This window comes from Chelonoidis abingdonii, chromosome 10, assembly GCF_003597395.2.
Source record: "Chelonoidis abingdonii isolate Lonesome George chromosome 10, CheloAbing_2.0, whole genome shotgun sequence".
NCBI lineage: Eukaryota > Metazoa > Chordata > Testudines > Testudinidae > Chelonoidis > Chelonoidis abingdonii.
The window spans coordinates 11,096,474-11,118,630 of record NC_133778.1 but is presented as its reverse complement, the minus strand read 5'-3'; the positions used below and the strand labels follow the sequence as shown (position 1 = coordinate 11,118,630).

General features: G+C 42.4%; 1 protein-coding gene across 4 annotated transcripts in view; it reads right to left on the bottom strand.

The window, feature by feature from the left end:
* Nucleotides 1–22,157, bottom strand: part of FN1 (fibronectin 1) — a 68,857-nt gene that overhangs the window by 25,505 nt on the left and 21,195 nt on the right. For all 4 annotated transcript variants that reach the window (XM_032805311.2, XM_032805309.2, XM_032805310.2 and 1 more), the window contains exons 11-24: nt 21,250–21,378; nt 19,515–19,658; nt 14,797–14,918; nt 13,164–13,341; nt 12,621–12,797; nt 11,641–11,769; nt 11,425–11,514; nt 10,757–10,951; nt 9,144–9,416; nt 5,797–6,063; nt 4,479–4,573; nt 3,748–3,916; nt 3,147–3,233; nt 2,040–2,231 (exon numbers count right to left, since the gene is read on the bottom strand). In XM_032805311.2, the coding sequence (XP_032661202.1) occupies nt 2,040–2,231; nt 3,147–3,233; nt 3,748–3,916; nt 4,479–4,573; nt 5,797–6,063; nt 9,144–9,416; nt 10,757–10,951; nt 11,425–11,514; nt 11,641–11,769; nt 12,621–12,797; nt 13,164–13,341; nt 14,797–14,918; nt 19,515–19,658; nt 21,250–21,378 (2,247 nt within the window). The remainder of the gene's footprint in view (nt 1–2,039; nt 2,232–3,146; nt 3,234–3,747; nt 3,917–4,478; nt 4,574–5,796; nt 6,064–9,143; nt 9,417–10,756; nt 10,952–11,424; nt 11,515–11,640; nt 11,770–12,620; nt 12,798–13,163; nt 13,342–14,796; nt 14,919–19,514; nt 19,659–21,249; nt 21,379–22,157) is intronic.

Genomic DNA, 22,157 nt, shown 5'->3' with positions numbered 1-22,157 from the left:
TGAAATAGCACCTTGTAACACATGGAGGGCCATATTTACACAGGGAAATAAGCAGGCAGGAACGCAGGATTTCAGTGGGAGTTAGGTGCCTAAATACCTTTGAAGATCTGGACTCTGCCTGGTGGGATGTACAACAGCCTAAGTAGTTTAGGCACCTAACTCCCATTAAGCTTACTGTAAGGATGAGACAGTTGGGCCCTGAGGTGGTTTTTTAAATGATTCTCTGAAAGACAAATACCCAATTTTAGCATTTTTTTTTTAATTCTTTTGCTTGCTAATCTTTAAGCAAGAAAAAAATGGATTAGTGATAACTGACCCTCGAGATTTTTTAAAAATACTATGCCCAGCTTCAACTGTTCTGATCATAAAATTATCAACACATTAGGAATGCTGAAATAACTGGAGTGGGCCAAATCCTGAGCTGGCGAAAACTGCTGTAGTTCTATTTAAGTCAACGAAGGCAAAAGGTGCAAATCAGTGCATCTTTATTGAGCTAAAAGAAATTATGATGATTTTCACCAGCTGAGGTTCTGGCCCGGTATTCTTCAAGTGTTACTGCTAAAGCTGCAGCACAGGTGCTAAAACAAAAACTCCAAACTTAGGAGCAATATAAAGCTTGCTTAGAAAAACTGTAAGTCATTAAAAATGAGCTTTTCTAGGATATGGGTTTTCCATATGAAACTCACAGCATCACCCAGCTCTTAATGTTATGCTAGGAGCAGTGTGTGGCTGAGAGAAACTGACTTGGTTTCTTACCCAAACTTTACAATCTTCAAACCAAGCCATTGAACTAGGATTCATCTGAATAACCTTTTACATGCATCCTAGATGTTTGCATAGTTAACAAGGTTATGGGATTTTTCCAATGGACACTACTTTAGCAGAGCTGTTCTTTCCCAGATGTTAGACCCAACAGAAATCAGGGATTCTGCTTTGCCTTTAACTTATAGGCACCAACTCTTCAGCTGGCACAAACTGACACAGTTCCTTTGAAGTCAGCAGAACTGCACCAGCTCAGAATCTGGCCCTGTAACTTTAAGGACCGAATCCTGAAGTCAGTGGGAGCTGGGGATGCTGCTCCCCTCAGTAAGAAAGGACCTATGGCTTATTACACTTGTGATAGGATCATTAGGAATAGCTGGAAAAGGGAAATATCAGATAGAAATGGCGCAATAGGCTGGTTTGCTTAATAACTGAGCAAATATTTCTTGTTCCGTCATGAAAAACAAGTATTTTACAGAATAAGTGTAGCAAAAAGGCCATTATCTGTAAAATAACTATTGATCCTCATGGGATGCATTTACCATACCACCTTTCAAGAGTATCAAAAGACACAAAGGATGCCATTTTAGTGCTTTTCCTCCCATTAGTGCATGGTACAGAGTTAAAGCCATTGTTGCTTTAATGATACAACACTGCTGCATTAGATACCCATAGGAGCACACAGCAACTCAGTGAAGCACAGACATTTTAAAAGCAGGGTTAACAGCAAGCATTTGCCAAATACACGAGCTGGCATTGTTTCATGGCTTAACAGAAACAAAGCCAAACAAAACCTTTACAAAGCAAAACTAACACCCAATCATTCAGGGATTCAGATGTTTTATCGTACTGCTGTGGTCCTGGGACTACATGGAGACATCCCAGTACATAGTGAAATACCCACAAAGTAATCTGCCGCTAGCTCCTACCAGTACTACATTATGTCCTGGCTTCCCCTTCAACGGCTCAGATTTGCTGGCTGGGGTACCACGGGGTGGAGTCAAGGCGCTGCCCATTCCCCAGCCCACCTGTGTAAGTGAGGCAGTGTCCCGGTTTCACAGAGACAGCTCTTCCCCTGAGGATGGGCTGCCAATGTGTAAGGGGGTGTAAGAGCCCCCTTACTCCCTGCACTGGCACATAAGGCAAGTGACTACCTTGCTGCTAGGATCTAAGCCTGCAAATCCTCCATCACCAGAGTCAGCGGGAGGTCTATGTGCAAACTGCTTACAAGGCTGGTCTGTTACAATGACCGAGGCAGCTGCTCATTGTTCCATTACCTTGTGTGATGGTTTTGGAGATGGGGACGCTTTCCTTATTGTCCTTGACAGAATAAACACTGACGTTGTACTCCAGGCCAGGACTCAGATTTTCAAAGATGCAGGAATTCTGCTCTGCACTGACCACTTCCTCCAGGGTGTAACCCTGCTGCCCACTGGTAGGAACGGTGGTAACTCTGTACCCAGTGATGCCTGAAATATATAGATCACAGGAATCAATGTGGTGGATTTATTTAAACTAGGCTTGGATACAATCGCTCAGAGAAAGCACAGATGATATTAAACAGATGCTCCCTATCAACCTCAGCTGGGCACGCAAGTGCTTGCTCGACGTAGGATCGGTCCATTTCGCATTGACACACTGAGATGCATTTCCAAAGGAGTGCCCAGTGGGGGCTTAGCCACGCAGCTCCGATGAGCGTAAATGGGAGACACGGCTAGTCTCTGCAGCGCTTTGAATACGCACTCTTAGGAGTTGTCCAAAGCCAAAATTCTGACAGGAAACAGGAAACTTTGCATCTCTCAGCTCAGGGTGGGGGTTTTCAAAAGCACTCAGCATTGGCCTTGGCCTACCAGTTCCCACTGAAGTCACGGGAAATGCTCCCATCCACATCAGGGGGAGAAGAGTTAGGCCAAGGTTGGGTGTTTTGGAAAACGCCACACTCACTTGAACTAACCCCACATTTTCCCTTCTGGCCAGAAACCCTCTCGGTCTTTTTTGCTTTCTTTATTTCAGACTCTGTGTTAGCGGTCGAGGGTACTGGAGCAGTCTCCTCACTCCCCCAATCCTATCTGACTTGAAAGGCAATCTCGATCATCCTTTGGAATATCACTGTTTGACATGGAAGGTACGGCTTTAAGGGTCTTGTTGCAGACTGTTTTCATACAAGAGTGCAGAACATTTGTATTCTAGCAGATGATATGTGAATGTAACTGAAAACAACATATGCCAAAAGATGACATGGAAGCTAAACGTTTAATCGGTGCCCGGTTAACAACACTTGCTGTGCCATCAGTTGCACTAGTGTAATTCTGGAGTAAATCACGGGAGTTATCCTTGATCTACACTTTTGTAATGCGGAGTCGTTTCTGATGCTATGTAATTACCTGGACTTGTGCTTCTATCCCAGGAGACCGTCAAGATTCCAGTATCAGAGTTAGGCTCCAGATGCAGGTTAGTCGGTGGGGATAATGCTACAAGAAACCAAATGCATGATCAGCTGACAATCCCAAGAATCATTTGAAAAACAAAACAACCCAGACCCTTAAAATTAACCAACAACTAAAATAGCTTCTTTCAGAGCTGTACTCTGATGCCACATGCAGTAATGTTAATATCATCTGAGAATCAAAGGAAGAGCAGACTCCTTTGAAATTGAGGAGAGAGAAAATGGCACACAAATGCACTGTTTTAGGGGTTTAGCAATACTACTATGACTAATAATAATTCTTTTAGCGCTCAGTTGAATTCAGGCCGAGATCTTAACATGCTTTATAAAGGAAAATCATTAGCATTGTTCTCATTAAATATAGGGAAGAACTGAGGCAAAGAGACCTGCCCAAGGCTATCCTGCAGTGGCAGAGCTGCAAATAGAATCTAGCTCTCCTGAGTCCTCCACTAGTACCCTACCCACTCAGCCACCCAACGACCTAGCGAAGTAGAGTCAGAGTATTACAGATTAGTAAGGGATATTCAGATGCGTCGTACGTGTAGTTACTCTTTTGATGATCGGCGTGTCTCTGTCCTGACCGTCCATCAGGACTGAAATACTGTAGACATACTCCACTCCAGGAGTCAGGCCAGAGATAACAATGCTACCAGATTCAGAAATCACCTCCCGTGGGGCTTCTCCACCTTGACTTGGTCGCACACCCAGCTGCAGAAGAGAAGAAATGGGGAAGGTTGCATTTCAGCCTTACATATGAACCATCTAGATGCCTATAAACATACTGGACACATCCTCCAAAGTGATTAGCTGACTTGTCGTGGGGAAGTTAGCCTATGCTGGAGCACCGAGGGCATGGATAGCCCTGCAGCTGGGTAAACTTCAGGGAACACAGCATCATGCGGCAGAACGACACAGTGCAACCTCATGGTGCTGTGCGACGGATTATCAACTCGATGCCCCAAATATGGGCCTGATCCAAAGCCTACAGAAGTCAGGCAAAAGACTCCCACTGACTTCAATGGGCCTTGGATCAGGCATGTGAGCACATCACCTCCTTTGCATAAATATTTTAACCTCTGAATAGTCACTTCAGCTTAAGAACACAAGACACTGCCCCGCCCTGCTCAGTGCTTCCATATTTGTGACTACCCTTCTTTCCCCAAACCATCGTCTATGGCCATTCGTTCTTAACTGGCCCTAGCTGGGTGACAGCTAATGGAACTAAGCAAGAGAGAGCAAAACAGATCCAAAGGCTTCAGTGGGAAAATACCTTGAAACCAATCCTTGGCGCAGGCGTCCAGGTAACAACAATAGAAGTTTCTGTCACTTCTGTGTTATAGGGAGGGATGGAGCCCATGGGTTGCACTGTGAAAGGAACAGATAAACGGAGTTCAGACTCAGTGCTACCCAGAGAGTTACAGAAATCTGTAACTCTCTGGGTAGCCCTTTGTGATGTCTGGGGGGAGAGGGGGGGAAGAAGGGAGGGGTGTCAATGTTTGTTACCATTTACAATATTTTTTTTTTTTTGGTTCATAATTTGGCTGATCCTGGGATATATTTGCAGACTTAAAATGGAAACAGTCTTGGCTGAGATTTTGCATTTTATTCTTTAAAATACTATCACTTAAAAAATTATACAATTGCACAACCTATTCCTAATCTGGAACGGACTCAGGCCAAAACAAGTAGTTGTGAAAGGCAATAGCTTTCTTTATCTCAGCCACGCAGTGTCCTCGCCAGAAATGACTACATCTAAGGCAGACACTGTGGGCCAAGTGCATCTCTGGTGTAACTTTACTGAAGCCAATAATATTACACCAGGGATAAATGTGGATGCTTGGTTTTAACTTCACACTGATATAAAATCCACACACTCCATTGAACAAAGGATGTGGTTATCAGCCTTATCGATGAGAGGTTTTGATTTTTGTTGGTTTACATCACAGCTTCATCATGATTTGAATAGCAAAATCTATCTATTCTTTCTACAAGTATGCAGTGGTTCTTAACGAACTCATCATAACACTATAATCTTTGGGAAGAAACGGCCCTTTTAGCCACTACTCATTCTCTTAAACAACTAGCTAACACACCAGAAAGGCTCAAATGTAGAACTGTCTGAAAATGGTTTTTTGAGGGAAAATGGTTTTTTCATCACAATGCACATTTTCCATGGGAAATGTCAACTTTTAATCATTTCCCCCCCCCCCGGGTTTTTGCTGCAAAATTGGAAAGCCACCTAACAATCAAAATACATTGGGTGAAACTGAAAATATATGCTTGCCTGAAATGTGGTCGTGTTTGGGTTGTCGACAACTGACATTTTTGGAAATTTTCAGTTTAGATTTGTTTTTCAATAAAAAGCTGAAACATTTCATCAGCAATTTCTAATGGAAATGTAATATTTTTGTTTTCTGTCTACTTCTTATGAAGTATAATGGGAAAGCCATTTCCCGAGTAGCTTCATTCAAATATTATTTCAAAGGAATATTTTGAAAGACGAGTTAGAATGGCCAGTTTCAAACTCAGCTTATGCTCTTGAAGACAAGTGTGTCATTGGTAAATGAATAAGCACCCATCATGCTTACAAGTAGTGAAGACTGCAGTTTCTCTGCTGCTTTGCTGGTTGCCTTTCACCGCCACAAGGTAGACAGTATACTCGGACCCAGGCTGCAGGTTCCTCAGGGTGTATTTGGTGGCAGATGGTCCCACCTTGTACTCCTTTTGTTGACCTCCTCTCGTGGGACCCGCAGTCAGTTGGTATCCTGTGATCAGAGCACGCGGTGGAGTCCAGGCCACTAACACTGCAGACTCAGTAACATTATCAAACCTGAGGTTGGTGGGAGCATCAAGTTCTAGAAGGAAAAGCAAAGTGTGTATTAACAGTCCTTCCGTGGGTTTAGCATAGCTTTCTTTTGAAAAATCTAGGTAGTCATTTTTAAAAAATACCAAAACATATGCACCAATTTTAATTAAAAAACACGACCATATTTCTGGGGAGGAACACATTAATCTAAAATAGTCAAGTGGAGGACTATGCTGTAAAATAACCCTATGCATGCTTGCCTCTCCTATATGAATTATACAAGGTCTTTCATATGTCTCCATACTGGCATTTTTATCCTTAAAAGCCCTGACACAGCAAAGCACCTAAGTAAGTATATACATAACTTTAAGCACATAAGTCGTGCGCTGGATCCAGACCAAAACAAACTCAGCAGAGATGTTACCCCCTGACAAAATGCTTACTTGTAGGAATTAAAGTCCAGAAAAGGTCCTGGGAAAAAGAACGCCCAATGGGAACTAGGCATCTGAATACCTTAAAAATCTGCCCTATGTTACTTAGTGCAGAAGTTTTCAACTTTTCCATGCCACAATCCCATGTTGCAACTAGCATCAGTCAAAAAAATGTTCCAGCTAAACATTTTTTTAAACTAGAAAATAGTTTGACTAAATGGAAATTTATGAAAAAAACTGTTAATGGAAAAAAAAAAAGTCAGTTTTGGGGTTCTCAATGTTTTAATTTCTATCAACATTTTGGAGGGAGGGAAAAAGTAACTCCCTTCCCCGCCTCCATCTATAAAGAAAAGGAGGATGGTCATAAAGAAAGGGAGACCCCCCTCAAGACTCTTAATGATCCCCATGTTGAGAACCAGTGGTTTATAGGATATGAAACTCTACTGACACTCGGGCTTGTTCCACACAGAAAACGATAGCGGTGTATCTCTCTCTCATATGTAGATCTATGTCTGGCTCTCTGTTATACTGGTACAGAATTTGACCAGCTAGCAGTATTAGGTTTTTATCACTTCCTCGATCCATGCAAAACAGATACAAAAGCACATGTAATCATAGCTTATTTGTAAGCCACTGTTTAACAGAAGGACAAAAAGAGAAGCAAGTTTACACCATCAGAAGACTTTTGCTGGAGAGTTTTTCTTGGAAAACCTGACTGATTTCTTTTCCTCAGGACTGTCAATCACAGGACACAACATATCAGAATACTTTTAGCAATGTGGTTCAGACAAAGCAGTTAAGTGGATGATCGCAGCCTATGGAAAACCATTCCAAACATGTGTTACTGGGGGAGGGATAGCTCAGTGGTTTGAGCATTGGTCTGCTAAACCCAGGGTTGTGAGTTCTATCCTTGAGGGAACCACTTAGGGATCTGGGGCAAAAATCTGTCTGGGGATTGGTCTTGCTTTGAGCAGGTGGTTAGACTAGATGACCTCCTGTGGTCCCTTCCAACCTTGATATTCTATGCAGGCCTATTCAAGTGACTATGCTCAGCTTCATATTCCAAATGAGCATTTAGGGCCAGTTTTGCAAAAGAGCTCCACTCCCATTTAGGCACCTAAATGAAGTGGGCAGATTTTCAGAAGTGCTCTGCACCTGGCAAACCCCAGCAAGAACAAACACCATAACTTTTAAGTCTCAAAGGAAGCTGAGCTCTTGGGAAAAATCTGGCCAATTGAGGTGGGGTTTTTTTTGTTTATTTGTTTTTTGTAAACAGTTCAGGAAATTCAGGGTGAGATTTTCAAAAAGTGTTTTCAATGGGACTTGTGCTCCTAAGTCACGTAGATACTTTTGAAAATGTCCAGGTACCTAAACTTCTGAGGAAACGAAATACGATCAAAATGTCTTCTGCTTCTCTCTCTTTTAGACACTCTGGGCCAGACTTTCAGCAGTGCAAACAATTGTTCAGAATATGCGGTTAATGAGAGTTGGGCACTTGTGAAAGCCTGGCCCTGTGTGTAACTTCAGAATCAAAAACTGGGACACTTTTCCGGCCACTCTTTCAGGGCTGTGAAACACTCACAAGAGCCAAATTCTGACTTTATTTGATCTGCTTCTCTTGGGTCAGGAAAACACTTCAAGGAGTGGCTCAAATCATAGGTCATACCTAGCTGTTACACAGGGCTTGTCATCAGTAGATCTCAAAGCACTTTACAAAGGTCATTATATCCATTTTACAGCTGGGGAAACCAAAGAGATGCTGAGCTTCACCTCTGTCCTTTGCATCCCTCCATCCCTTGCTTCTATGGCTGTGGGAAGCAAGGGATGGAGGGACTGACAGGAAATCCCTTTCTCCTCACACCAAGCAGCCAGAGGAGGGGTTTTTCAAGGAATTGACTGGGCTACTGATACTGAACTATCACCATTAACAAAACTGTGAGAGGCTTTGCCCTTGGACAGTGATTAGTGGGAAACAGGCACTCCCTACGAGCCTGATCCAAAGTCTCATTGAAATTAATGCAAAAAACTTCCACAGACTTCAGTGGACTTTGAAGAAAGCTATGTGTGACAATGGTGAAACAGGGCTGTAAAAACACCTTATAGCAGGGTAGCCAGAGGTCTTGAACAAATATTTTGTATCCCAATGTTTTGATTGAGATGGCAATTGATTCCTCCTGAAAGGAATAGCAAGTTATCATATGACGAACCAGGACTGACATGGTAACATTGAGATGTATTGTCACTTTATGCGCCAATTCCTGTTCTTAGAGGCACACACAGAGCTCCTATGGCAGTCAATGAAAGCCAAGCATGCATGTCAGCAATCAGCATTTAGATTGGGATGTACAAAGGCAGTCTAAGCAAGTTAGGCTCCCAAATCCCATTGAAATTCACCCTAGCAATGAGCCAGAAGGGCACACACCTTCTCAATCAATCAAAAAAGAAAAGAGAGAGAGAGAACTCCAGCCACATTAAATTGTTTCCAAACACTATGAGAGTTAAACACCTATCGGAAAGCACTGGAAGAGAATACCTCTGCTAAGGAGGTCATTGCATGATCAGCTGAATTCTCAGCCCCATCATTTTGCTTATTGGGTGCCACATGGTTGGAACGAACTATTCCACTTTACTGATGTATTTACATGTTACTCCAAAGGAGGGGGAAAGAGTCACTTCCAAGTCCATGAAAGACACTTACTAGTCGTCTGCTCTCCAGTCAATGGCTTGCTCTCCCGGCCCTGGAGCACTGCAAAGATCTTGAAGAGATAGGTCGTTCCAGGTAAAAGGTCAGTGACCTCAGCAAAGTAATTCCTGGTAGTAGGCAGTTTCTGTCCATGTACACCAGGGCGGTTAACCGGGAGGACTTCCACCCGATAGCCAGACACCGTGCTCGATGAGGGGGTCCATATGATGGTGATTTTGACATCGGTGACTTCCACAAACTGTAGCTCCTTGGGTGAAGGAACATCATCTGATGGAAGAGAAACCTCCAGTAAGACAAAGGGATTCCTTACAGAATGGTAATGGTGAGTCCAGGAATAAGGTATGTAACAAGGAAGAAGTGAGTTCTAACTGAATAACTAAACTATGACACATTTGACTGAGACCATTTACACAACAAAAAATGTCAAAAAAGCCCTATCTTAACAAATGATTTTAAGAAAATACCTGAGTCTACTGTACATCTGAAATTACACTGGGTGGCTGAGAAGATTTTAGTCTAAGATTTGCATATGGATTATTTTGTTGGCACAAAAGAAAAACTACAAAAAAATCAAATGCATGAAGCAGCAGAATGTCAACTTCGTACAGAGCCACAAGTTTGAAAAAACGAAACAAAACAAAAAAACTCCCCAAATTATCCAATGACTGGAAACAAGAAGCTATTTTGCTAATTAAGAAGAAAAGGCTTTTAAAACCAGCAGAATAACTGGAGAATCTATACATTAATTTTAAACCCAATCCCTTTATAATTAAAAACTACAGGGTGTGACCCCAGCCTCACTGAAGTCAGAGGCAAAACTCCCATTGGCTTCAATGGTGCAGTATTAGAGCCACTGTGGAGTCTTATACTCAAGAGAGGTTTCGGATTCCTTGTGCAAATGAGTTCCACATGATGCCTTATGGTTAACCAATATAAACATCGGTAATTCTCAGACTATATGGATGAAAAATCATAAAATCATTGAGCCTCTTTCATTCCTGGCATTGTTCTCATTGCAAGAACATCTGATTCCACTACCACCACACCATCCCTAATTCTTTCAGAACATTTCTTTTTGGTTCAGTTATACAGCCGAATTGATTCCTTTTTTAAAATTAAGGGCAATTTTTTAAAAACTTGGGTGTCTACAGTTAAGCTCCCAAATCCATAAGTACTGAGTACTCCTGACTTCAGCAGGAGCTCAGTACCTGAAAAAAAAATCTGCTTAATTATTCAGGTGTTTAAATATGGATCAGGGTACCAAACCCTAGACACCTGAAATCTGAAGTATCATGGCAACCAGATACCCTTTCAATGCTGGTAACAGGATCTCGCAAGAGAATCTTCATGATGACTTAGAAAAATCTGTTGAGATTTTCCCTTTGCCTAGACAAGGTCTTACAACAGAGCTTGTACATGAGCTAAACACTCGTGAGCTTTTCGGTAAAGGCTGCTCTTGATTGTATGTCCATTTAGGGCCTTTGCTGGTGGTCCACTTACAGCTAAATCTGGACTCTAGAGGCTGCATTTTTATTTCATTTGACCCTGCTGCATCTGACAAATTGCTTTGGAATGAACAATGTCCCAGGAAGCATGCTGTCTGTTACCTTTGGGTGGGATGCCCGTGGTTTCCTGCTGGATAAAGACGGGAGCACTCTCTTGATTTTCTTCCACTGCATAGATGGTGATGTTATACTGAACCCCAGGCATTAAGTCACTGAGAGTCACAGAGGTAGCTGTGTCAGGCAAATTGAGCTCTGTGCTGCCACCTTCCTCCGATGGAGTATAGACAATTCGGTAACCTAACGTGACAAAAAAGACATGATCATCAGACGCAATTGCTACCACAGCACAAGGAACTGTAAAAATAAGAAATGAACACATTTCCCTCCATGGATCCAAAAAAACACCCCATAACTTTTAAGAACATGCTTTCCAGGTTTGTTATGGGGACGATGTGGGGGCAGACAGAGGCCGTGGATGCAGAGGATAGTGGGGTTGTGATTAGTCAAACCTGGATCTGCAAGAGAACCTGCAGAATCAGTTTGCACCCAACCCTCTGTAAAACCCAACAGGAATCAAACAGGCAGCTTGCAGCCTGCAAGGTGCATCTTGTACTCCCCATTTGTCTGAAAGACACTTTCCATGTGGCGCCCAGGGTGGACAGAATTGCTCATCTGCTCTGTTATGCTTTGTATGTTCCTCTCTTCTGAATGTCAGGTTTTGCAAACATTCCCTCAACAGTTTAAAATAGTTGCATGTAAATGAGGCAGACCTGTGATAGGAGCTTGTGGTCTGCTCCAGCTAACGACAATTGAAGTGTCATCAACTTTATCCACGTTATGTTTGGGAGGTGCATCAGGTGCTGTTTAAAAGAGATGAAGGGAATAACAGATGAGAAAAGCAAGTGAGGCCAAGACATGTCACAACATCTGAGAACAATCCACAGAATAGAGACTTCCAAAGCCAAGCAGCACATTTCGACAAGTACCTGTTGTCTGGGAAGTAGACAGGATCAGATTCTGTTCTCCTTCTTCTGAGATCTGATAGACGTTGACGATGTACTTGCGTCCAGGTAGCAAGTCTGGGATGTTAACGGAGGTGGCTGTGCTTGGGAGATCTTTGCAAAAAAAGAAAATAGAAAAGACTTAGCGACGGTTCTTTTTTTCTCACTAAACAAACCAACCAAAAATTCTGGGCGGGTTCTGTCGAGTCACAATTATCTTGAGATAACATTTGTTTGGTCTGAGCCTGCTCTCTAGTCTCATCAGAAAGCCCCACAAAGCCTAGGACAGTTCTCTACCACTGGCAGGCTACTTAGAAGAGGGTTGGGGCATGGACTAGCCGGGGGAGATCAGGTCAGCCGTAAGGTGCAGTGGCAGATTTGCCCAGCAACCAACTGCACTCTGCCTGACTTTAGCCACTGCTATGAGTCCAGCACTGATTTCACACCAAATCACACCCTGATTTTCTAGTTCTGTCAGGGAGGTTTTAAAGAATTATCTGGGTGGTCCATGCATAATTCAGAGGGGGCAGCAGCTGAATGGAAATCAAAGAATGTCGTTCTTCCCCTCATATTCTTTTCCAGAACACAACTTCTGGGAGTGTTTAAGCATTATCCTCATAATGCCCCCTGTGAAATATTACCATCCCCATTTTACAGAGAGAGAATTGAGAAATGGAGAGACTAAAGTTGACGTGACCACAGTCGCACAGAGTCTCTACGGTGGAGAGAGGGATGAAACCCACATCTCCTGAATCCCAGCCCCAGGCGTTAATCACCAGACCATCCTTCCCAGCCAGTCTAATATGCTGATAAACGAAAAAAAAATATTAAACAAGAGTTAGTCAGCTCTTGAAAAAAAGGATGGTTCTAAGAATACATCCAGATATAAAAGTAGGAGAACCAACTCCCCATCACAGAGCTACACGAATCTACCCCGGCCAAACAGGTTCAAACATCTGTCTTACCAAGATACTGTGGCTCATCCCCCTCCTCGCTAAGTTCGTACTCAACACGGAATCCCGAGACAGTGTCAGAGGCAGAAACCCAGGAGACTACAAAACTACTTGCTGTAATTTCTGTCACCGATTCAGAGGTAGCAACCACAGGAGAAAGGGGAGTTGTCTCTCCTGAAAGGGTGTTGCCTGCAGAGGAAAAAAAATATGGGGAGAGGTCAGAAGGTTTTATTTGAATTAACAAATGCCAACACAAAAGAAATGAAGGGACAGATCCTCAGCTGGTGTTAACTGACATGGCTCCATTGTCTTCAGTGGGGCTCTGCTGATTTACGCCAGCTAGGGTCTAGGCGTACCTATTACCTTTCTAAAAAGGTAAGCACACAGTGTGGCAAACAAGCAACAACAACAAAAAAAAAAACAGTCCAATATAATATCCACAGAGGATGCAGCTGAATTTTTAACAGGAAACAAATAACTTAGGGAATGATCCTACAAGGAAGTAAAGTGTAGGAAGGCGGCTGTATGGAAATATAGTTTCATACTGTTACTTACTAGAAATAGATGTAGTACTAGTGGTGGTAAAATCAAAGCGGGTGACCTCTCTATGTCCATATTGCTGCACACTGATGAGCTGCCCTTCATACAACACCCCAGGTTTCAGGCCGGAGATAGTGTGGGAGTTCAAGTGACCTGGGATGGTGGCTTCTTTCCATGGCACTCTCTGGTTTTTCTAAAAGAACAAGGACATCCAATACCATGAAAGAGATCCCCAAAGCCCAAGAGCAGAAATCTTGAATTACGCTTTTACATGGCAGCCCATCATTGTGGCATCTGGATGCCTATATCTGTGGCAGAACTCATATTCGGATGAACAAAAGTCCTCAGAAGGAGGAGGGGTGGGCAGGGTGGCCCTCAAGAGGCATTTTGCTGTGGTTAATTTATAATGGGATACTGGGTAACGATGCTGTTAAAATTAGGTGTGTGCCCTGAGGTTTTAATAGTTCTCCTTTGAAAAGGTTTAAGCAGCAATATATATCCAGTCATCATTCAACAAGCTAGAAAGTCAGCCAGCAATTCTAGAGCAGATGCAATATTTGGAGATCATCCAGTAACACACTTGAGCTACCCTCTGAAAACAATGCTCAGAAAGATTCCCCCCCTCTGACCCACTCTTGATTTCTATGGGAAATGCTAAACTGAATCCCCACCTTTCTAAGGTCAGGCCCCCTTGTGTTTAAAGCCGATTTCTTTAAGGACCTGATCCAAAGTCCACTGAAATCAGAGGAAAGATTCCGACTGACTTCAAGGGACTTTGGACCAGGCCCTGATTGATCTTGTAATGCCAGGCGGTGGGTATGCACCAACATGCTTAATGGATGAGTAGACATCTGTAAAGAGTGTTGTCTGAGGCACTGTCACACGACTCACTTGCACTGGTTAAAATGAATCACTCTTAGATATGAATAAGCCAGCAAGCTGTGGCTAACCAGTTTTGGCTCAGACTTTAGAGAAGAAAGGCAACGACTTAAGTTTATTTAATCTTCTGCCAGCAGTTTACGTCGTTGTATCCTGCTCATTTTTACCTCCTCGTTAAGGTGATACAATCTATCCCAGTTGTTCCAGTAATATGTCCATGGTACCAAGCCAATGTTCCCTCCAAATAAGGAAACTTTCACAAGGATTTACACTATTCATCCCACACAATCTCCACCTGCCTAATTTCCTAGAATATTTGCTAACTCTGTAGGCCCAGATCCTCAAAGATATTTAGGCACCTAACTCCAAATGAAATCATAAATTCATAAGCACATTGATCAGTAACGCTCATTCATAAATATCCATGATCACTGTACATGCTTAGATAATATCTGTCACTTTTAATCCTCAGTGCAGGTGTCCTCTACAGTAGGGCAAGATCACCGAATTAGCAACTAGAACTGGATTAAAACATCATCTCCCCCCACCCTCCCAAAAAAAAAACTCCCTCTTTTTTTTTAATTTTAACAAAACGTGAATTTTTATCAGGAAATTTCTGTTTTTGTTAGCGTTTTTCAGGTTTTCATTGGGGAAAAAATGAAAATTCCCAAACCAAAAATGTTTTGATTTTTGGCTTTTGAGAGCCTTGCATGGATGTCAGGAGCTACAAACACGGATGATTTATATAATGACTGAAGGACACACTTACGGGTTTCCATCGGAGAATATACTTGGAAATGTGAGAGGATTCGGGTGCATTCCACTGGATAGGATGGGAGTTGGGATGACTTGCACTCTCCGTGATAATCACTTGCACAGGACCAGTGGCACCTGAAAGGGAAGTTCCCCATTTTAACTTAATTAAGGAGTTTTCCCCTCTAGTTTGCTATTCAGTGCATCCAAGATTTATTGATCAAAATGCATTTGCTTGTCAATATTATTATGAAGGTTTGAAAGAAATAGGGTTTCACTCTATCCCCCAAGCTCCAACACTCATTATAGCAAATGCTCTGGTACATCTATCTCCTCTTGCTCTAGAGGCATCAGCATTTGCTGTCTGGATAAACTTATGATGGAAGAATTGTGTCTGTGATGGAAGATTTGTGTCATAAGTGGTATAGAAAGAGACTTGCGAAACAGAGTCAGATAGTTTGGCAGAGCATGGGGAATAAGAGAACTTTTTCAACGTATGCTTATTATAAATGAAGTTTTATCAGTTACTATTCACTACAATTTGGGTTAATTTTCAAAAGCAAAAAAACTCTGCTAACTTAAAGCCTCATCCTGTGTCATGCTAAGAACCTCTGGAAAGGTGCTGAGGATCCTCAATGCTTAAGCTAACGGGAGTTGGGTATGTCCGGCACCTTGCTAGACTGGGTCCATGGAATGCTTTCCCAGAATTAATACTGAGCTCCACAGCTAATCAGAGTCTGTCCCAAGTCAGGATCAATGTCCTGAGAGTTGCACAAAGCCACACAGTAAAATCAGGGTGCTACAGGATGCTGGAGAATCTTAGATGCTGACCATCTGGAGAGAAGGTCAACAATACGGCCACTGCCAGCAACAGGTTCAGAAGTCTCTTACATGTACTGGAACAAAAGCAGAAGTAGGGGCAGAATAAAATTTCCATATAAAAGAGCCACATTTTTGAGGAGCTGTTTACGGATAGGTTGTAAACCTCTTATTCAGGAAGTAGCACCTCCATCTCTCAGCGGGACTAGCCCCATATCGTCATACTGTTGTGTGGATAAGGACCCCAGCCTTAAGCTTCAGAAAAAAAAAGGGAAGGGATCTCTAACAATCTCCATTACATTTATTCAAATTATACATTCTTCCATCTTGTAGGAAGAGGCAGTTTTTCTGCTAATAATTGAAGATGATCAGTTAAAAGACACTATGCATTTTACAACATCTCTGAATCAACTCATTTTAAAACCTGGGTTTGAAATGAGGCCGTAAGCACCTGAGTGGAGGAAAAGCATGACTTGCACACACACGCCCACAAGCCAACCGAGAGCCTGGAGGTTTAATTGTAGGCTTGCAACAGAGCACTTTTGTAAACCCAGATTCAGAAGAGCACTTAAGCATGTTTTTTAAGTGCATCCCTATTCAGCAAAGCGTATGTCCCACTGACTTACTTAGTTGAATCAGGACCAAAGATGCTAATGGCTTGCTCCATGCCCACTGGAGACCAATGGAAAGGAACCCACAATTCCACTGGGTATTGGATCAAGCTCATAATTCACAGCACCTTTTGGCCTTGTCCATGCTCCTTTCTCCACTCCTCATCCCTTCCCCTGAACTACACTGTGAAAAGCTTTCAAATAAATGTGGAAAAGGTCTGACTATTGAACCCTCTTCTGGTACTACACTAGTGGACGTAAGTTCCCAGGGAACTCCAGCATTGAGCCGTCTGATTCTGTAGGACGATCTGTTATTTTAGCCATTAAATCCTCCCTCCACCCCCTACTTTTTTTTTTTAAAGGTTTCCTTTTATAGTTTGTTTGGATAACAGTGTAACATACATACCTGCATATACTTAAAAAGACTTCCAGCCAAACAAATCCATGCTCACACAGAGAATATTTCAATGCTTGTCTAACCCCAAATCTACATTCAGGAACTTCATATCTGATTTATGTGCACATTTCCAGGCACTCTCATGTCTAAAGAAAGCCCAAAGCCTTGGTTTCCATTCTAACGGAGCACATATTTCACATAACTCAGTGAGATATTTGTTTTAGAAGTCTGACAACTCAATGAGGCTCAGTAAGAAACTCAGCAAAGAGGGCTGTGTCCCAGTCTTCACTTCATTGGCAGTCCTTAGTTCTACCCTCCAATTCCTGTTTTGTCTCTCAGATAGAGTTCAGCTGTGAGCTTGATTCTGTGTCCAGAGAGAGAGAGGAAGGATGGGTAGGGCCTGAAGTACAAAGGCCCTGATCCACAACGGAATTTAGATTCCTGTCTTCCACTGAAATCAACAGATGTTAAAACTTAAATACCTTTGTTGATCTGACCCAAAGAGACTATGTAATTTGGCGAAGGTCACACAGATTAGGGCACTAGTTTGGGATTTGGGAGAGACATTGGTTCAGTCCCCTGCTGTGCCACAGATTTCCTGTCTGGCAAATCACCTCAGGTATGTCTACTCTGCAAAAAAAAAACCCACCACCATCACGCAGCGCAGAGTCTCAGAGCCTGAGTCAACTGACTCAGGCAGAAGGGTCTCCCGTTATGGGGCTGAAAATAGCCACATAGACATTCAAGTTTGAGGTGGAGCCTGGGTTCTGAAACCGGGCAGGGGGTGTGTTTCTCAGATCCCAGAGGCAAACATCTAGATGGGCTCATGGGGCTCGCTAACTCAAGCTCTGAGACTCACTGCTGCGGGGGTTGGGGGGTTGTATTGTAGATACTCTCTTAGTCTCTTAAGGATGATCCTCACATCCTTTCCTACCTCACAGAGCTGCCATGAGGATAAATCATTAAAGATTGTGAGATGTTCACGTTCTAGGGTAATGGGGGCCATACAAGATGCAAGCGGATCTAAAGAACCCACTTTGGCCACCAGCATGGCCAGAGCCTGGAGGGGTGGGGCCAAAGCTGCTGCTGGGTTGTCACGTCCCTTTCATGTAACTGGGTGGAGAATGAGCAGGCCAAGCAGGGGGCTGGAATAAGTGGGCAGAAAGGCAGGTGATGACCTCTTCCCTACATCCCCACAGGGGAACTTCCCAGTTGGGATGAAAATTAAAAAATCTCAGCTATGTTCACAAGCTACAAAATATTTCCGTTTCTTCAGTCAAATCATGGTGTTTTGATCATTTCAATACATAATTCTAAAAATGTCTTGGGTTTTTTTGTTTACTCTAATTAGTTTACATTTCAAACCAAAACCTGATTTCAAACTAGAAACCTGGATTTTTTCATTCCCAAAATATCAAATGCCAACAATTTTCAGTGGTTTATTTCCCAAATTTTTGAAGTGAAAAATTTGTCAGAAGCTAACAGTTCTCTTGAAAAATTTCAGTTTGGATGAATCGGCATTTTCTGCTGGAAAAACATTTCATGAAAAAAAAAAAACAACCCTCCTTACAGGCTCTACTTATAAGTACTAACTTGCCAACTACTCACAGATCATTTTATTCTCCTCAAGACAATATACTATTGACACTATTGACTAGTGACAAGACACTAACCTATTGTTTTGCTTTATCTGTGTTTTCACAAGGATTCCATTTATATAAACTAAAAACACCACTCTTGCACAGTTACATCTTCACTGCAAGATACTTTTGTCATTAGAGCATGCTGTTTTGCCTCAGACAAATTTGTGTGATAAGATAGTAAGTTCACAGGTCCGTAAAATACCAAAGTGGTCCAATAATTGTTAACCAAGTACTTACCTTTTTCTGAGTCTTGCTTTATTAGCAATTTTTCTGCCAATAATCAAAATGGGAAGCATCTTGTTGATGTAGAAGAAGTTATGCACTAAAATTACTCTGTCACTTTTAATGGAGCTACTCAATATCTATGCCAACATGGAAGCAAGGTCTGGGCCAGTGAACCACACAATACATTGAGAGTGGAACTCGTTTTCTATAAATCCTTTAGTCAGAGTGTTTGACTGCAAAGTTTTAATATTTAAACTAAGGCCCAGTGGCAGAAGCAACCTTTAAACAGAAAAGTTGGTGCAACTGCTGCTCTTATCACGTTATGTTCATGGAACTACAAAAGAACAAACCAGCAAACAAAGACATTGACCTGCCTCTGAATATTTCCTAGAATTGGCTGGGCAAAGGAGAGTTCAAAAGTTTTGTTCAGGACATTGACCATGGAAGGCATTTCCTGCCATGGTGCATTTTGCTTCAGCAGGTGGGTTGGGTAAGAAAGGTCTGGCCATACATGGTTAAAACAGCCTCAGGCAATATATAGATAGTAGATAGATTGCAGAACTATATGTCAGTGAAACACCAAAGTGGAAATAAAACCACAAAGGGGCAGATTCTAGTGTGAATCTAGAGTAACCCCAGTGAAGCTAAATGAATAACTCCAGATTGCCATTGTGATCAGTCTCTGGCCCTCTACTTGTAAGCTTGACACTTTCTTGTGTCCACCTTCAGGCGGAAACGGCTCTGCTCTAAAAGAAAACCAACAGGAATTTCCTACCATGGTGGGAGCTGAACAATTGCAAACCATTCACAGGCAATGGAACCTAGAGAATTCAAACCCTTACTTGCTCGTTGTATATAGGGAAAACCACCTAACCTTATTTGATGTTGACAAGGATATGAAAGGACATGCAAATTGCTAAGATCAGCAGAGGAAGCAGGCTGCGTGTTCACCCTGTGCTCCGCTCATGCAGCCAACCCCATCCTATCACACTAAACCAGAGCTAGTCAGGAGAATGTGTTTAATCGTTAGGATTCTTACCTGGATAGGTCTGCAGAGGTTGACAATGCCACTCTCCAATACCCCGGCCGTAGCAATAGCACTGGTATCTAACACCATGAACATACTTCTCCCACGAATCCCCAATTTGATAAAAGGTCCGGGATTCCGAATCCTGGCACTGGTCTGAAGGCATGAAACAAGTACAAGTGTCAAATGTTGACTTAAACGACCAAAAAACCAAAACCAAAACATTGGGCCAACACACAGGAGAATGATGAAGAGGGAAAACATACTGCAAATAATGTTACTCAAGCATTATTCAAAGGGGCACTAGAAATCTAACTTCAAAACTAGGGTACACAGAAACTCATTCTGACCCTAGATTTACTACTGCAATGGCAAGTCAGATGTTTGGGTGTTAATGCAGCTGTGGTATGTTTTGGACAATGACAACAGTCCAAGGACAGGTTCTGATCCTGCAGTCCTTCCTCCCTCTAAAGTCAATGGTAGTTTCTCTTCCACAAGGAGCTGGCCAACAGATACTAGTTTGAAGCTTGATACTGCTTCAGCTATTGCACCTGTTCTTCTCTCATTTAAAGCTCAGTCTTGTTCCCACGAAGTCAACAGCAAAACTCAGGTGTAAACTCTGGAGTTACACCATTCGCTTCCACACACTGATTCCAGACATAGATGAGCGTAACTCACATCTGAAACCGGCTCCGTAGAAGTCTTACTGATGGACTGCAATGGGCATCAATTGTATACTCCCTTTGAAAGAATAGGGACTAGGTTTGGAGAAATGAATGACAAAATTCAACAGACAGCACCTTTAATGATATTTTCCAACTCATTTTAAAACAAATTTCTTTCCTTCTTTCAAAAGGAGCAATTTTCAAGAACTTTATGATCTGATCTCCAGTAAATCTGGGCAGACATAAATGGTAAGCAAAGCAGAATTTAACCACTAGTGCTTTCTGAACTGTTGCCAAAGAAAACATATTAAAGTTCTCTTGGGATAGGTAATCACAGATCAAATAACTAAGTCTTATCATCAGATCAGAGTTCGTTTTTTTTGTCAGAAAAGCACAGCATTATAATGGCTTTAGCTAAACTCTGGAATGCTATTTACACATGCACTCTTTGCATTGGCCTGCTCTCTTTTTGTTTGGCTGCCCAGTCTAATAAGCAGCCAAATAAAGTAAGTTTAGTTCATGGTAAGATAGTATTTGCTGGTGCAATCTTCCATGCTTTTCAGTTCAGTCAAGAGACCAGATTTCCGCAAAGCGGAGTAAAAAGAACAATTTACAAGGTAGAGTCTAGCATTACTGGCTTGCTCCACACAACAGCTGATGGCATGAAATCTGAGGTTCCTGCTGAACGGCTTATTTGTCAGAGTTCCGTCCAATGAGTAGCTAAAATGACCAGTTAGCCCGTAACATTGGCAGCTACTGAAGCTAGAGTATGTTATAGTGTAGAAATACTCCAAGGGAGGAATCAGTAAGGAGTAAAGTTGCCACTACCTACGGTTATTGCACATATTACCAGCTTCTCCCATGACATGTCAGATAGCCTGAGTTAAGTCAAACTCTGCTCTCACTCACTGTGCTGCAATTCCTCTGAAGTCACAGTCACTCCAGTTTTCTCCTAGTGTGATTGAGGGCAGATTCTGTCCAAAGACCTGGCCCAAATTCACCCATCCACCCTATCACAGATTTCCTTGTTATTGCGTTATTGCATAACTACAACAAGCGGGAGCAGCTGGGAATTAACCTACCGACAGGATCACATTTCCATCTCCCACGACCTTGCCCAAAGCATGTGCAGTTCAGCATGTGTCCTTCTTCGTGACGCTTGTGGAATGTCTGGTTAACATCATAGGTGATGTCATCAACAATACACTGGTCTGATTGAGAGAGAACATGATACGTCCCTCAATGATTGCTTTAAATAAAAAGTTACGGAATACTTCTTCTGCTGAACATATTCTCCCCCCTCCCCATCAGTGCAATGAAAGTTATTGCCATGAAAAGCTATAGAAAAGAGAGACAGGATTGCAGGTATCTGTCAGAGATAAGTGTGATCTTCCCAGGAGAGGATTATACACTATGATCCCCTGTGTCCACTTGTCAGCACTGATGTCAATGGGACTACTTGTGTGAATAAGGGACGCTTGTAGGAAGGAGGATTTGCAGGATCCAGGCCCAAAGTATTTAGCCTTATTTAAATCAGGTTCCCATGGTATGTTCGTTATAGTACGTGAAACAGCAATTAAAAAAAATCACTGGGTTTGCGTTTAAAGGGCTGGATTGTGATATTCTTACATGTGCTGAGCAGCACCTTGCTCCTAACTGACTTCGGTGAAAATAAAATACTACTTGGTGTGAGCAAAGGTATCACAATCCAGCTCCAAATGTTCTCCACACTTTATTTTGCTTGGTATCTTGACGACACTTTGTTGTAACCCCAAGAGAAGAACTGATGCATTATAGTTATTCCCCATACCCACTGAAGCACGATACAGGGCCAGTTTAACTTCTGTGCCAGGGAAGATAATGGTGCAAGTAATTAAAGAAATCATCTGCAAACACTTGGAAGGTGGTAAGGTGACAGGGAATAGCCAGCATGGATTTGTAAAGAACAAATCGTGTCAAACCAATCTGATAGCTTTCTTTGATAGGATAA